Source organism: Rhincodon typus, chromosome 42, assembly GCF_021869965.1.
Source record: "Rhincodon typus isolate 14 chromosome 42, sRhiTyp1.1, whole genome shotgun sequence".
NCBI lineage: Eukaryota > Metazoa > Chordata > Chondrichthyes > Orectolobiformes > Rhincodontidae > Rhincodon > Rhincodon typus.
The window spans coordinates 11,303,679-11,318,812 of record NC_063373.1 but is presented as its reverse complement, the minus strand read 5'-3'; the positions used below and the strand labels follow the sequence as shown (position 1 = coordinate 11,318,812).

The 15,134-nt window shown below is 39.4% G+C and overlaps 1 protein-coding gene across 1 annotated transcript; it reads right to left on the bottom strand.

The window, feature by feature from the left end:
* Positions 1 to 2,761: 2,761 nt before the first annotated feature.
* On the bottom strand, positions 2,762 to 14,910 carry LOC125487594 (probable G-protein coupled receptor 139). Its single transcript, XM_048619410.1, has 3 exons — positions 14,841 to 14,910; positions 4,435 to 5,312; positions 2,762 to 2,884 (listed from the first exon to the last, which is right to left on the bottom strand). The coding sequence occupies exons 1-3, from the start codon at positions 14,908 to 14,910 to the stop codon at positions 2,762 to 2,764; spliced, it is 1,071 nt and encodes a 356-aa protein (XP_048475367.1).
* Positions 14,911 to 15,134: the final 224 nt, after the last annotated feature.

Genomic DNA, 15,134 nt, shown 5'->3' with positions numbered 1-15,134 from the left:
CATTTACCTTTAAAATAAGATCAAGGTTAGGGTCAAGGATATTTTCTTAATGTATTGTGAGGGGATTTTGTCCGCTGTGTAACAAATTGAGGGCTATTGTCAGGATCAAAATCTCTAATTCCAGGTTGGGTTTAATATTACTGGACTCAAAGGCAGCGAGTGGTAAGTATCGGTACCTGTTATTTCAGGTGTTAAATTTGGTTGATTTAAACAAGATGTGCCTTGTGTAATAAAGGCTCTTTCAGTCACCAGGAGTTTCCTGCGTGTGGAAGAAGATACTTCGGGAGTTTTAGAGAAAGTGAGCAAGACAATGCTTTCCCAAATGTCAAGCAAGCTGAAGTTGGAGTTGCCTATCTGAGAAAGTGGGAGATAGTTATGGTAATCGTGCAGCTTTTACAATTGCCAGGAATGCCACCAGAATCATTGGAAATGGCTAACATTCAATTGAAAATGAAACAGCTTGAACATGAAAAGGAAAAGAAACAGTTTGAATTACGAATGAAAGCAGAGATAAGCAGAAAGAAAGAACAGCTCCAGCAGAAGTAAAGAAGAGGAAAGAATAGCCCCAGCAGAAGACAGGGAGAAATAGAGATTAGTTGAACTTTCAAGGTTAGAAGTAAAAGCAATGATGGAGACCAATCCCATCACAGTCAAAAGGCTTGTGCTTAAATAAGTCCAAACGTTGCCTTAGTTTGACGAGAAGGATGTGGAAGACTTTTTCATTTCGTTGGGGAAAGTGGCTAAACAAATAAAATGGCTGGTGACCATGGTTCTAAACAAAGTTGATAGGTAGAGATCGTGAGATATTTGCATGACTATAAGAGGATGCATCTCAGTAGCATAATGTGATGAAAAATGACATCTTAAGTGCATATGAGCTAGACCAGAAGCCAACAGACAACATTTCAGAAATCTTTTTTATGTTGGACTTTGTTGAAAGCCTCCTGAAAGTCCAGATAAGCCGTATCCACAGGTTCACATGATCAACTGTACTAGTTACATTTAATGGATTTGTCAAGCTCGTTTTCCCTTTTGTAAATCCATGCTGACTGTGTCTGATTCTGTCACTATTTTCTAGGAGTTCTGCTATAAAATCCTATATAATGGTCTCTAACATCTTCTCCGCTGCTGACGTCAGACTCACTAGTCTAAAGTTCGCTGTTTACTCTCTACCTCTCTTTTTAAATAGTTGTGTTACATTCGCTACCGTCTAATCTCTGAGGCCTGTTCCAGAGCCCAAAGACCCTTGGAAGATGACCAACAACGCATCCACTATTTCTGGGGTCACTTCCTCAAGTATTGTGTGACGTAGATTATCAGCCTTGAATCTCACAATTTGTTCAACACCGTTTCTCTCAAGTAGTACCTGCTTCAGTTCCCCCCACTCACTAATCTCTGTGTTCCCCATGATTTCTGGTACGTTATTTGTTTCCTCCTTTGTAAAGATAGAGACAAAATTTCTTCGTTTTGTTTCGTTCTTTTTTCCTCTGTCAATGTCACATAAAACACCATTCATGCGCATAGGTTTGCGATGATATATTTCTCCCAGTGACTTGAAAAACGTATCTCTATTCACAGCTCTGGACGTAGAACAACGGAGACATCAAGAGATAAGGAGAGACCGATCACAAATTTCCTGAATGGTTGTCAAACAGTAATGAGAATATTGGGAATATTTGGGTCATTCGGATTCATGTATCTGATAAATAAGTCTGCAGGCTCGCTAAATGCAGGAATAATGGATTGTGTTGTTTTGACGATCTAAAACAGTGGTAGAACACTCCCATGGTTTTTCTAACCCATGTCTTTAATCTCCTGGTCATGACTACACGCCACAAGATGCTATTAATGTTATTTTAAATATTCACAGAACTATTTATTCGTCTAACACGATGTTAAAACAGCTCCCTTTCTTTTTATGGTATATTCTTTTATTTTAAAAGAAGCATTGGAAGCTGAAACCAACTCTCTTACTGCGCTGCAAAGTTACATTAGTGCAGACGTATCACCGTATGTTCCTCTGCTTATCCACCACTTTAGAACTAAGCTTTTTTTCGTATTTTCATTCAACGTTCTCCTCAAACGGATTACTTCAAATTTTTGTGTATTAATTGAATCAGCTGTTTGATCGTCCAATCCAGTGAACTTTCATTTGAAATTGTACATTACACTTCTCACACTGCAGATTGCCATCACATTTATTGTAATACATCAATATAAACGTATTTCTTACACAAACACCTGTAAAACTTCATTACCCACCGTAGTCTAAAATCAATTGCTGTGGTAAACGCTTAAATTGTTTAATTTTATATAACAACTTTAGTCACGTGCTGGAATGTCTTTTTAAATTCACTGCATTCAAATTTGCGAATTTTTCTTTTAATTGATGTGTTATCAAATAGCTTTTTAATCGGCATAGACAATCGGCACACGCCTTCATTAAACACCTCCACATTTAACTTAATTATTTAATCAAGGCTGTCAGAAGAAATTAGTGATTGCAAGTTTGTATTGATCAGTATTTCTTAATTAGCACATTAGCTCACAGGATTTCTTTTCCTGCCAAACGTAAAATTCTGCCTGTCATTTGTTACATCATGTTCATTGTTCTAATTTTAGTTTGATTTTGCACTGTAAGTTTTTAACCGATTGATATATCCAAAAAAAGGCTAAAATATCAAAAGGGTCTGCTGTTTCCATCCTTATTTCCCTCCATAATCTAGGTTCCATTTTATCTGAACCCGCTTAACTTTCCACTTTAATCACTGTCAAAATATTTACGCATTAGTGTATTTTCCAGTTGCTCGGCAGCTCCGTCTTTACTTTGACATCTGTAGTTGTTGTTTTCATTTACAGTACGGTTTTCACGTTCGCATGCGCTCTGAATTTTTGTATGTTTTTAATTAATTTCCATTTTAAGAGCAAAGATGCTTGACAATAATCCTAACCAACTGGATAAATGCCTACTATGAGTCAGTCTTTGCATTTGGAGTTACAAGTAAGTCCTTCATCAATTACACAATTTGTTCCGCTAGGAATATTTATGTATTGCAATAAATGGGCAAACTATAATTCCACTATTTAAATACTTATATAAATCAACGTATTTAAAGACGGATATGATTTAATATTAATATGAATTCTATAGAAACAGGATATGAAGAAATACGAAGGAGTGTATTCCAAGTTCAATGAAATTCCTATTCGGCATCACCACATGAAATATGCAGAGACCGTGGATTCAATAGCAAACGGTTTCTCTCCGCAGGCCCGGGAATAGAAACACAGAAAGGGACTGTGAATGGTGAAGACATGCATTTAATGTGAAAATAAAAGAAAAGCAGAGGTGCTGAATTAAAGGGTATTCATTTTTATTAAATGTGTGTTAATTGTTTCGCAAATTGCAGAGCCATTAGTTCCTCCTGTATTGTATGTTGTTAAGGCCTGCCATCTACAGTGTCCAGTAGTTTTACACGACAATAGATCCTTTGTCCTTATGACCGCACTTTTGAGATCATTACTAAAGGGAAGTGACATGGTTGTTTTTTATCTTGGTAAAGAAAGTAGCTAAATTAGAGAAAACAAGTTGTGATTGCAAAAGGACAAGTTCACAACGAGGAGGCTGCAACATACAAATCAATCTGTAAAAACAATACTTCAATGCTTGAACAGGTAAAGTACAAAACAAGTTCAGGACATGCGCAGCAAAAGTAATGTGTGTTGTGACAAGAAAATTATAAGAATCCATTCTTAGAATAGCAGTTTAGACACACCAGATGACAAAGTTGACGAATGGAATGTGGTGATCCCAGTGCTTTTTTTTCGAGAATATTAGGATTTCTGCAATTTCTTACATTACCACAAGTGGAGTTTGCCAGGCTCATGCCGAGGTCAACAGAAAATTGAGCGATCAGCCCGATGTATCAGTAACTTCCTCACAATATTATTAGGGGATTCCAGAATGCAAAATCGTTAGTGAAAACAAGATATTTAATATGCAGATTAGTTCTTTATTTTAGGGGCTAGTTATTGGTAATCCCTTATTTTTATCACAAATTTCTTGATGACAAGATGGCGTATTCGGAGGTGGCCGGGAAGGTTTTGAAGATAGAATCCCAAATCCTGTTTTTTTTTTAATAAAGGTAAGATGTTTGAAATAGATTTTTGTCTAATTCCCGAAGCATTCATTCTGTCCCTACCTTAAGTCATGCATGAATATGGGTATACGGGAAATCCTAACAATTACAGAACAAGTTTGTGGACCTGACGCGTTAACATTTCAGTACACAACCTCCAGGAAGTTTGGACTAATGAATTTTTGGATCTCATGAGGTAAGTGTGATCAATCAAGTGAAACAACAGAGAGGAGATTGAATGTACAAGTCATTTTTACTACTTTAGATATTTATAGAATCTAGCAATGAGATTTACTGGATATTTCGCTCCATTCTTTAATTCATCCCTGACTTTACGCTGTATTCCTGCATAAGTAAAAGGGTTTATGCAAGAACTGAGCAACTGCAGCATGAATCCACTTTCCTCCAGAATAAAGTTAGAATCATTGAAATTTGAACCTGAGAAATAAGTAATATCCGCAATTCGGACATAGACAACTGTTACAAAAAACAGCAAATACAACAAGATGAAGCTTCCAGAGACGCTAAAGAGTAAAACAATGGACTTCTTTCTCTTCTCGATCTCAGGGTCACTCTGATTTTGGACATTGTCCTGAATTCGGAGTCTCTTTCGGGCTCTATTTGCTGTTAGAATATGTTTAACAGTCAGTGCATTGAGCAGTAAAATCAGAATAAAGGGGAGACAAGGCGTTAAAATGGTAAGAATCCAATCATATGTGGCCCATGCAAGTGACGTATAAAATATTGATTTTATGCTGCAGAACCAAGGCCTGTTTTTGGCTATGTACACTGGTTCGTAAATAAAATATAAGAATGCATTTACCAAACAGCTCAGTGTGTAGACGATTGCTATCACGTGCCACGCCTTTCTTTTGGTGCAATATTTAATTTTGAAATTTTGACAACAAATGGCCACAAATCGATCAAAGGTGAAAGCGACAGTTAACCATACTGACATGCTGAATGTTCCATAGTTCAAGACAGAACGAAGACTGCATAACGGAGTGATGGACAGTAAACTGTTAGGAAAATATATGCCAGAGATCCGGTTTAATATCACAGCGGTGATAATGACCAGTAAATCTGCGACTGCCATAGACACTAGGTAGTAAATGATGCAGCCAGGGAGACCACATGCTTTTCGGGACAGGATCAAGATCACTGCTAAGTTAGCTGGAACAGAAAAGGACAAAATAAAAGAGATGAAAGACTGCGAGAGCAGGGAAATTATTTCTCAAAGAAAGAAAACATTTTCCATGTCATGGAAACATTCATATAGAAATATTTTATTTTTCCCTGGTCTTTTCAATCTGTGCCTTTTATAAACATCTCAGTTAAAATTTATACAAAGCACTTATATTAAAATGTGAAAGTGTACAATGAACACAATGAAGAATAGCTAGCCTAAAGATAACACAACGTGGCACATCAACTCCCATAACGTAGCGTCAGCACATTTTCTTTCGGATATTCCAGATGATAAAGAACATGACATGCAGCAAATTGGTCAATCAACTGTTCGAGGACATTTCAACAGCAAGGAGTGAATTGTGCAAGAAAATTTGTTTCTAACTTTGGAAAGGTGATGTTTGTGTGTTGTTAGTAAAAGCAGTGAGACATTCCAACATTTGCCTATGGTCATGATCTGAACTACTGAAACTTGGAAGTGACGCAGTTTCTCTGGTAGCAAGATATAGATTAAAAATTAGATAATTAATGTCAATATTGAGGACAGTTGCACAGGCTACCTCAGTGAAGAGAAAATACTGAAGACCGCCACAGTCAGGATAACTGCCAGCTAGCAAAGAAGCATCTGCTTTCTGCAGATTTTACTGTAGACTTGTGATCCATAAGGATTTTGAAGAAACTTGTCTGTTAGTAACACTTAGATTGAGGGTTTGAGAACAGACATCGTATTTTGTGAGTATTTGTGGAAGTTTAGACGTCTGTGAGTGGATAGGCTGATGAACTGGTATCTATGAAATGTAAATGCATGGAGTGTGGTAATCAAAGTTTTAAAAATGCTGGATCAAACAAGCACAAGAGATTGTGGGATTGTGAAGATATCAGAAAATGAAGCCAAAATAATTACCTCGCTGCATATCCAAAATGTTTGGATGCCATTCATGCAGCAAAGAGAATAATATTCTGACGTGAAGGCAATGGCTGCAATGATTCGGAGAAATACTGTGTTCCTCAACAGAATTTTGTTTGGAGGCTTCAATAGATTAAGCTACTTTAGTATTGCATCGAAGAAAAGAAAGTAAGAAGAAAAAAAACATCAGAATGTTTTGCAGAAAGCAGGTCCGGCAGCATTTGTGGAGGGACAATAGAGTCAACAGTTTAAGTCACATTTAGAGTTGTACAGCATGGAAACAGACCTTTTAGTCCAACTCGTCCCTGCCGACCAGATATCCTGAATTAATCTAGTCCCATTTGCCAGCATTTGGCCTGTATCCATCTGAACCCTTCCTATTCAAGTAGACATTCCGATGACTTTTAAATGTTGTAATTGTACCAGCCTCAATCATTTCCTCTGGCAGCTCATTCCATACACGCACCACCCTCTGTATGAAAATGTTGTCCCTCAGGTCGCTTTTAATCTTCCCTGTCACCTAAACCTATGCCCTCAGGTTTTTGACTCCCCCACCCCGGGGAAAAAACCTTGGCCTTTCACTCCACTCATGACCCTCATGAATTTATAAACCTCTATAAGATCATCCGTCAAGCCTGCAACGCTCCAGGGGAAATAAACCCAGGCTGTTCAGGCTCTCATATAGCTCAAACACTCCAACCCGAGCAACGTCGTTGCAAATCTTTTTGGAATCCTTTCAAGTTTAACAACATTTTCCCTATAGCAGGGAGACGAGAATTCAATGCAGTATTGCAAAAGTGGCCAAACCAATGTCCTGTAGAGCCACAACATGACATTCCAATTGCTATACTCAATGATTGAACAATACAGACAAGTGTACCAAAAGCCTTCTTCACTACCCTGTCTCCATTTTCAAGGAAATATGTACCTGTATCACAAGGTCTCCTTGTTCGTCAACACTCCCGAGGACCCTACCATAATATGTATATGTCCTGCCATAATTTGCCTTCCCAAAATGCAAGACCTCATATTTATCTGAATTAACCTCCATCTGCCACAGCTCAGTCCATTCGCTCATCTGATCAAGGTCTAGTTGTACTCTGAGATAACTCTCTTTACTGTCCACTACACTGCCAATTTTGGTGTCATCTGCAACCAATCCTCCTATAATCATATCAAAATCATTTATATAAATGACAAAAATCAGTCGAGCCTGCACCAATCCTTATGACACACAACTGGTCACAACCTTCCACCACCATCCTCTGTCATAGAATCATAGATTCCTACAGCACGGAGACAGGCAATTTGGCCCAAACTGGTCTGTGCTGACCAAAATATTCATCCACGCTAAGCCCATTTCCCAGTACTTGCCCCATATCCTTCTAAACCTTTCCGATCCATGTATTCATCCAAAAGCCTTTTGAACGTTGTTAATGTACCCATCTCAACCACTTCGACTGGCAGCTCAGTCCATATGCGTACCACTGTCTCGGTAAAACAAAACTTGCCCGTCAGGTTCCCATGTATTCTTTATCCTCTTACCTTAAACTGATATCCTCTAATTCTCGATTCTCAACCCTGGGAAAAAAGAATGAGTGTATTTACCCTATGCATGCCTCTCATGATCTTATACACTTCTATAGGATTCCCCCTAGCCCCCCCCCCCCAGTATCCCAAGAAAAAAGAATCTAAAGCAAGAATCTAAAGAAAAAAGTCCTAGCTTGTCCAACCTCTCTCTATTACTCAATCCCTTGAGTCCTGGTAACATCCTTGTAAATTTCTCTGCACTCTTTCCAGTTTAATAATATCCTTCCTGTAGCAAGGTGACCAAAACTGAACACAATATTCCAAGTGCGGCCTCACCAACGTCATGTACAACTGCATCATAACTTCCCAACTTCTATGCTGAATATCCTGACTGATGAAGGCCCGTGTGCCAAAATCTTTCTTCACTGCCCTGTCCACCTGTGACTCCACTTTCAGAGAACAGTGCACCTGAACTCCAAGGTCCCTCTCTTCCATTACACTCCTATAGACCCGACCATTCACCATGAAGCTCCACCCTGGATTTGACTTTCCAAGATGCTATGCCTCACACTTATCTATATTAAACTCCATTTTCCATTTCTTGACCCAGTTCCCCAGGTGATCAAGATCCTGCTACAATTTCTGATAACCTTCCTCACTTCATGATACCACCTATTTCAGTGTCATATGCAAACTTAATAATCATGCCTTGTACAATCTCATGTAAATTATCAATATAGATAACAAACAGCAATGGGCCCTTCACTGACCCCTGAGGCACACCACTAGTCACAGGCCTCCAGTCAGATAAGCATCCTTCCAGTATTACTCTCTGCTTCCTACCATCAAGCCATTTGTGCATCCAATTTGCCAGCTCTCCCTGGATTCCATGTGATCTAATGTTCTAGAGCAACCCACTATGTGGAACCTTATCAAAGGCCTTACTGAAATCCATGTAGACTACATCTACTGCCCTGCCCTCACAGCCTTCCTGGTCACTTAATCAAAGATTTCTAACAAATTTTTGAGGCATGATCTCCCATGCACAAAGCCATGCTGACTACTCCTAGTCAAACCCTACCTTTCCAAATGCATGTATATCTTATCCTTATGAATCTTCTCAAGTAACTCACCTACCACAGATGTTAAGCTTACTGGTCTGTATTTCCTAGGTTCTTCTTTGCAGCCCTTCTTGAATGATGGCACAACATTCGCTACCTTGCAGTCTTTCAGGACTTCACCCATGGCTAACAATGATGCAAATATATCAGCCAGGGCCCCTGAAATTTCCTCCCTAGTTTCTTGCAGGATTATTGGATTTTACTGGTCAGGACCAGGAGATTTATCCACCTTTGTACATTCAAATACTTCCAACACACTTTGTACTGTGTCCCCAAGATATCACCAGTAACTTCCCCAAGTTCCCAAGTCTTCATACCTTTCTCCATCGTAAACACAGAGGATAAGTATTCATTGAGAACCTAGCCCATCTTTTGCAGTTCCACATGTACATGTCAATTTTGCCCCTTGAGCTGTCCTATTCTCTCTCTAGTTATTCTTTTTCCTTTAACGTACTCAAAGAATCTGTCTGGATTCACCCTAATATTCTCAACCAAAGCGATGCCATGCCCCGTTTTGCCCTCCTGATTTCCTTCTTCAATAAACTCCTGTATCCCCTATATACCTCCAGAGATTCACTTGATCCCACCTGCCTGCTCCTTGGCCATGCCTCCATCCTTTTGCTGGCCAAAACCTCAATATCTCTTGTCATCCAGAATTCCCAACTCCTGCCAACCTTGCTCTTCACCCTCACAAGAACATAAAGTTCCTGAACTCTAGCAATCACACTTTTAAAGGCCTCTCACTGTCCAGAGGTTCCTTTGCCTGCAAACAAACTACTCCAGTCAACCTCTGCAAGCTCCTGTCTAATTCCATCAAAATTCGTCTGGTCCCAATTTAGAACTTGAACTGGTGGAGCAATCATAGAATTCCTACAATGTGGAAACAGGCCCTTCAGCCTAACAAGTCCACACCAACCCTCCGAGCATCACATCCAGACCTATCCCCCATAACCTATGTCTTTTACAATAACTATTTAAAAAATAATAGAACAATGGTCACTGGTCCCAACGTGCTCCCCCACTGTCACCTCAGTCACCTGTCCTGCCTGATTTCCAAACTGTAGGTCAAGTTTTGTCCCTCCCCTAGTAGGAGTCTCTATATACTGCTTAAAGAAACTTTCCTGAACACATTTAACAAATTCCACCCCATCTAAGCCTTCAACACGATGGCAATCCCAGCCGATGTTAGGAAAGTTAAAATCCCCCACTATGATAACCGTATTAATCCTGCAAGTCTCCCCAGTCTCCGTGCATATTTGTTCCCCTAATTCCTGTTGACTATTCGTGGCCCATAGTACAACCCCAATAATGTCACCATCCCCTTTTTATTTCTTAGCGCCACCAAAAAAACTCGCTGGATGATCCCTCAGTTATCTCCTGTTAATCAAAAATGCAACTCCCCCTCCCCAAAGCACCTGTACCCTGGCACATTCATAGAATCCTACAGTATGGAAACAGGCCCTTCAGCCCAGCAAGTCCACACTGAACCTCACGGCATCCCACCCAGACCCATCCCCCTATAACCCACCTAATCTACACCTCCCTGAACTACTATGGGCAATCCACCTAACCAGCGTATCTTTGGACTGTGGGAGGAAACTGGAGCAAACCCAAGCAGACAGTCGCCCGAGGCTGGAATCGAACCCAGGCCCCTAGCACTGTGAGGCAGTAGTGGTAACCACTGTGCCACCGTGCCACCCCGCCACCCCACTTTAAGCTGCTAGTCCTGCTCCTCCCTTAGCTGTGTTTCTATCATGACTATAATATCCCAGAATCATGTACCTATCCATGCCCTAAGTTCATCAGCCTTACCGGTCAGACCTCTTGCATTGATATAGAGGTGATTTAATCAACAAGCATTCCTCGCTCCCTGCCCTTTTCCATCCAGACCTGTCTCTTCAACTTGCTTTTTCTGAGTGCTATATCTCCTTACATCCTCGCGTTTGCGTCCCTGCAGTTGAGGATCCCAGCCCCTGTCAATCTAGTTTAAACCCACCCTTTTCTTCTACCTTCAAGCCAATTTTGTATCCAAATGGCTAGTTTTCCCTGGATTCCATATGATCGAACCTTGCTAACCAGGTTTCCATGTGGAATCTTGGCACATGCCTTGCTGAAGTCCAATATTGACAACTCCACCACTCTGCCATCATCAATCTTCTTTGTCACTTCTTCAAAAAACTCAACCAAGTTAGTGAGACAAGATATCCCAAGCACGAAACCATGTTTACAATTTCTAATCAGTATTTACCTTTTAAATCTATATTAATTTCTTGCCAAAAATAAACAAAATTGGCCTTACTCCAATGACAAACTTTAACTTTTAGGTCAGGCCTATCCGTTCCCATAACTATTTAAAAACAAATAGAATTGTGATCCAGTCCGATATAACTTTTCCAGAGAACTTCAAAGGCTGATATAAATTGTGTGGATGAGTCAGATTGGACTCGAAACATCAGCAGAGTTCCCTTCCTTACACATGGCATCACAGTTATTAAGTTTCTCCAGGTGTTTTTGCTTTTATCTCAGATTTCCAGTTTCTGTAGTACTTCATACTAATAAAAACCAGAAAAGTAGTATTACAACATTTATCTTGAAGATGGCACAACAATGTGAGGACGTATTAAAATCAATCAGTTTGAAAATAACACAGACATTGTAGGGACATAAAAATAACGAGAAATCACCTCGTCAATTCAATTGCCCCAATAAAGAATAGGATCAAAATAATGTAAAAGGCCAACTATGAGCAAGTTTCTGAATTGTTCAGGGAATTTCCTGATAAGAATTTATTACAGGCCAATGAAGAAGGAGATATTGCAGGATCAGACTCGGGTTTGTCAGCAAATAGCTGATGCTAATCGTAGAACTTAGAGAATAAAGATTCTAGCATCGTACAGTATTGATTAAATATTGTAAAAGGGATAAAGTATTTTAACTTCAAACTACAAAATGTAAAGTACACTGCTTTCGCAGGTTGATAATAAAACTGCCACAGGTAAATAAACATCAAAGTCTGGCAGGAAAATCTTTAAAATTTCAATGGCTTCTTTACTTTTGTTAAAGAAATTGTTTTGATGTGTTCGAATTAAATTCCCGCAAATTGATAGTTAAACGCAATGAAAGTCAGAGCTCATTGGATGACAAGACACTTGGGAGTAGGCAAAGTCAAAATAGTTCAGAAGTCATGTCGATAATTCATTGACACCAATATTGAGGATATCCGAAACAAAACAAAGTCGAATCAAAACGCAAATTACATTTTACCTAAGAGTTAACAAAGTGCGGAGCTGGAGGAACACAGCAGGCCAGGCAGAATCAGAGGAACAGGAAAGCTGAAGTTTCGGGTCTGGACGTTTCTTCAGAAATCTCTTACACTTTACATAGTTATATATCCGAAGCATTCCTTTAATAGTCCTTTAATAAGCATTCCTTTAATAACTCACGTCTAATCAGAGATGAGCAACGTCAGTGGAGAGCCAGGAAGACAGTTGATACAAAGAAGAAATAACTTCATTAGGTACAACATCTACACTTTTAATCTGGGTCTACCAATCAGAAATGACGAGTTAGTGTTCGTAGGGAATTGCAATTTCACGGACTCCCCTTCTCAACCTCTTTCCTCGCCTTAGGTTCAGAGAGCCTCAGGTTGAACCACCACCGACCATCTCTCTAATCATGACAGAGTTGGGCCATGGCGACTTTTCTTTTCAGTTCTTCACGATGGATGGATTACCGCACTTCGAGCGCAGCCTAATTGGAGTTACACCGTTTTAAGAACATGATCGCTAACATGTTGATGTTCTGGTGTAATTGTGACTAAATTCTTTTACTGATGTCGGCAGAAGCGGAGCATTTCAAAAATTGATTTTCTGAATATGATTAGTCAAAAGGGAAAGCAATCGAACAATCCATTATATTTTGTAACGAATTTATTAAGCATCTAATCGTTGACTGAAATACAAATATTGTAGCAAGTATTTGGTCTGATTTATGCCTATGTATATCAGGTAAGACAACATGAAAATGGTCGTAGCGAAGAAAGCGGTTACTCAGTCGGTCCTGGCCTTGGGAGCTTGAATAAAATCAATTCATATGAGGCGAATCCCCGGACACGTCGCAAAGCACTGACTTCAGCTGCTTATCTACTTGCCTTTTTTGAATTCATCCTAATTATTTTTGACACCACAACGGTCTCAGGTATGATATTCAGCATCCTAACTAGCTGTTGAATAGAAAAGTGTTCCCACGTGATCTCTTGTTTTGATGTAAACACTTTAACTTTATATCCTATGATTTTTCATCCTTCTCTCAATCTGAAGAATGTATTTAGACCATCCCTGCCAAGAACTCTTTTTGTTCTCAATTTTACTCTATTATTTGTTATTTATTCTCCAGGATGACAAACACCAGTTTCTCCAACTGACATGAAAGTCTCATATACCTAAAGCTATCGTCGCAAATATATTCAACATCCGTTCTAAATCTTCTACATCCTTGTAAGGGTTTGATGCTCAAAGATGGTCATGATGCAACTCTTGGGTCAGAAACCAACTGTTCAAATGGACAATTCATCCAGGAGGCTGATCAATAACTAGTATTATCACAATAAAGAAAGATGAAATATGAGTTCACATGAATGGGACTTCTGTAAACCAGTACTGCCATATTGAAACTATATTTGTCCATTTTACTGTTAACGGATGTGTTATCATCACTATAAAATGAAATACCACTGCCAAGATTATTTGGATTTGCTGATACTTGTTGATTTATCCTTAGAACCTTCGATAAAGAGTCGTGCAACGTTTACAGGTCTACACATCTCTAGCAGAACCCCACATGTAAGGAACCTTCCAATTGCATTTAAAGGTGTTCTATGAAGCACTTTGCCCGCCATACTGTAACGATTTTAAGTTCAGCTGGCCTTTCTAATGCCATTTCATCATCTTTTTTTAAATCACAAATAGAATTTCGAGTTTCTAAGAAGACCATGACATCACTTTTATTAGTTGATGCAGCTTGAATGTTATACCTTAATGATGTCCTTCCCTTCCTTCCATCAACCATTGTCTTGGTTCCCCACTAGCCGTACTCTTCTCTGATTACATTTTAACTCGTTAAATATTTAAGATTGATTCCATGGTAACTACCGATGGTGAACCCACACTGACGCCATCACTCTTCATTGCAAACCTGCCACAGTCAACTAAGCTTTCGACTCCCTATGTGTAACAACAGTGTGATACTTCATCCAAATCAATATTATAATGAACAAAATCAAGCTACATTTACGTTGCCGTTATATTTTGGTAGGTAACAGATTCTCTCACTTGTCCAGGATATCGTTCATCCTAACAACAACAACACATGCTTGATTTCTGCTCCGTCTCAGGTAGACCTGGAAACTGCATTCTCACCCTGTTCCTGCATGAGAAAGGCAAGGCAAAAGCACAATTAAGCTAATCAAAAACTGGGGCACAGCAGGCATAAGAATTAATGCCAGCAGGAAATGATGCAAGGGAATGCCTTCGGGCAGTGCCCAATGCGAACAAAATGAGACGGAATCATGGGCCGAATTCTAATGGCAAAAACAATTTGCATTTATCGCCTAAAATTGTTCGGGTAAATCAGCTACATGCGAGGAGGAATCCAATACACTAATTCCGGCAAAAGTTAAAAGAGAGGAATTGTTTTGTAAAAAGAGGAGACTAGTTTGCTAAAGTGTTGACATTACCCCATTGAGAGGGAGAAAAAAAAATGAAATTGCGAACAAACAGGATTTGTTTAACCTACTTTTCTAATCAACCTGTTCAGAGCTATTATTACACACCTCTGGGACGATGGAACTTGAACGCGGGTCTCTCAGTAAAAACACGGCCACTGCAGTACAAGAAGCAGAGCATTGATGAGCTAATCGATGACATCAATAATTATTAACTAACCACTGCACCTTACCTGGAACACCAATAGCCGCGATGACAGGGTAATAAATGGCAAATAACAGACCCGTCGGTGCTGCGTGCATTTCTGTCAGAAGATCTGGGTGCGATCTGTTTAGAAATAAACGTTGTATCCATTTATAGTTGGTATCAGTCTCCTGGGTGTTAACTGCACACTTTAATCTTTTACATTGATGACAGATCAACGGTCCTATAGTTTGACTCCTATTTTAAAATTTGATGAGTCAGGGAGTCTTTTTCTTTGATATGAGCGGGTCTAATGTGAAACTCAGTTTGTCCACAGTACTAT

Bases quoted from the DNA above. Each gene is read 5' to 3' on its own strand.
- LOC125487594 (XM_048619410.1), bottom strand. From the start codon at position 14,910: ATGCACGCAGCACCGACGGGTCTGTTATTTGCCATTTATTACCCTGTC. The intron at 5,313-14,840 runs GTAAGGTGCAGT...TTTCTGTTCCAG, and splicing joins CGCGGCTATTGGTGTTCCAG to CTAACTTAGCAGTGATCTTG. The intron at 2,885-4,434 runs GTAAATCTCATT...ACAAAAATTCAG, and splicing joins AGAATGGAGCGAAATATCCA to AGCGCATGCGAACGTGAAAA.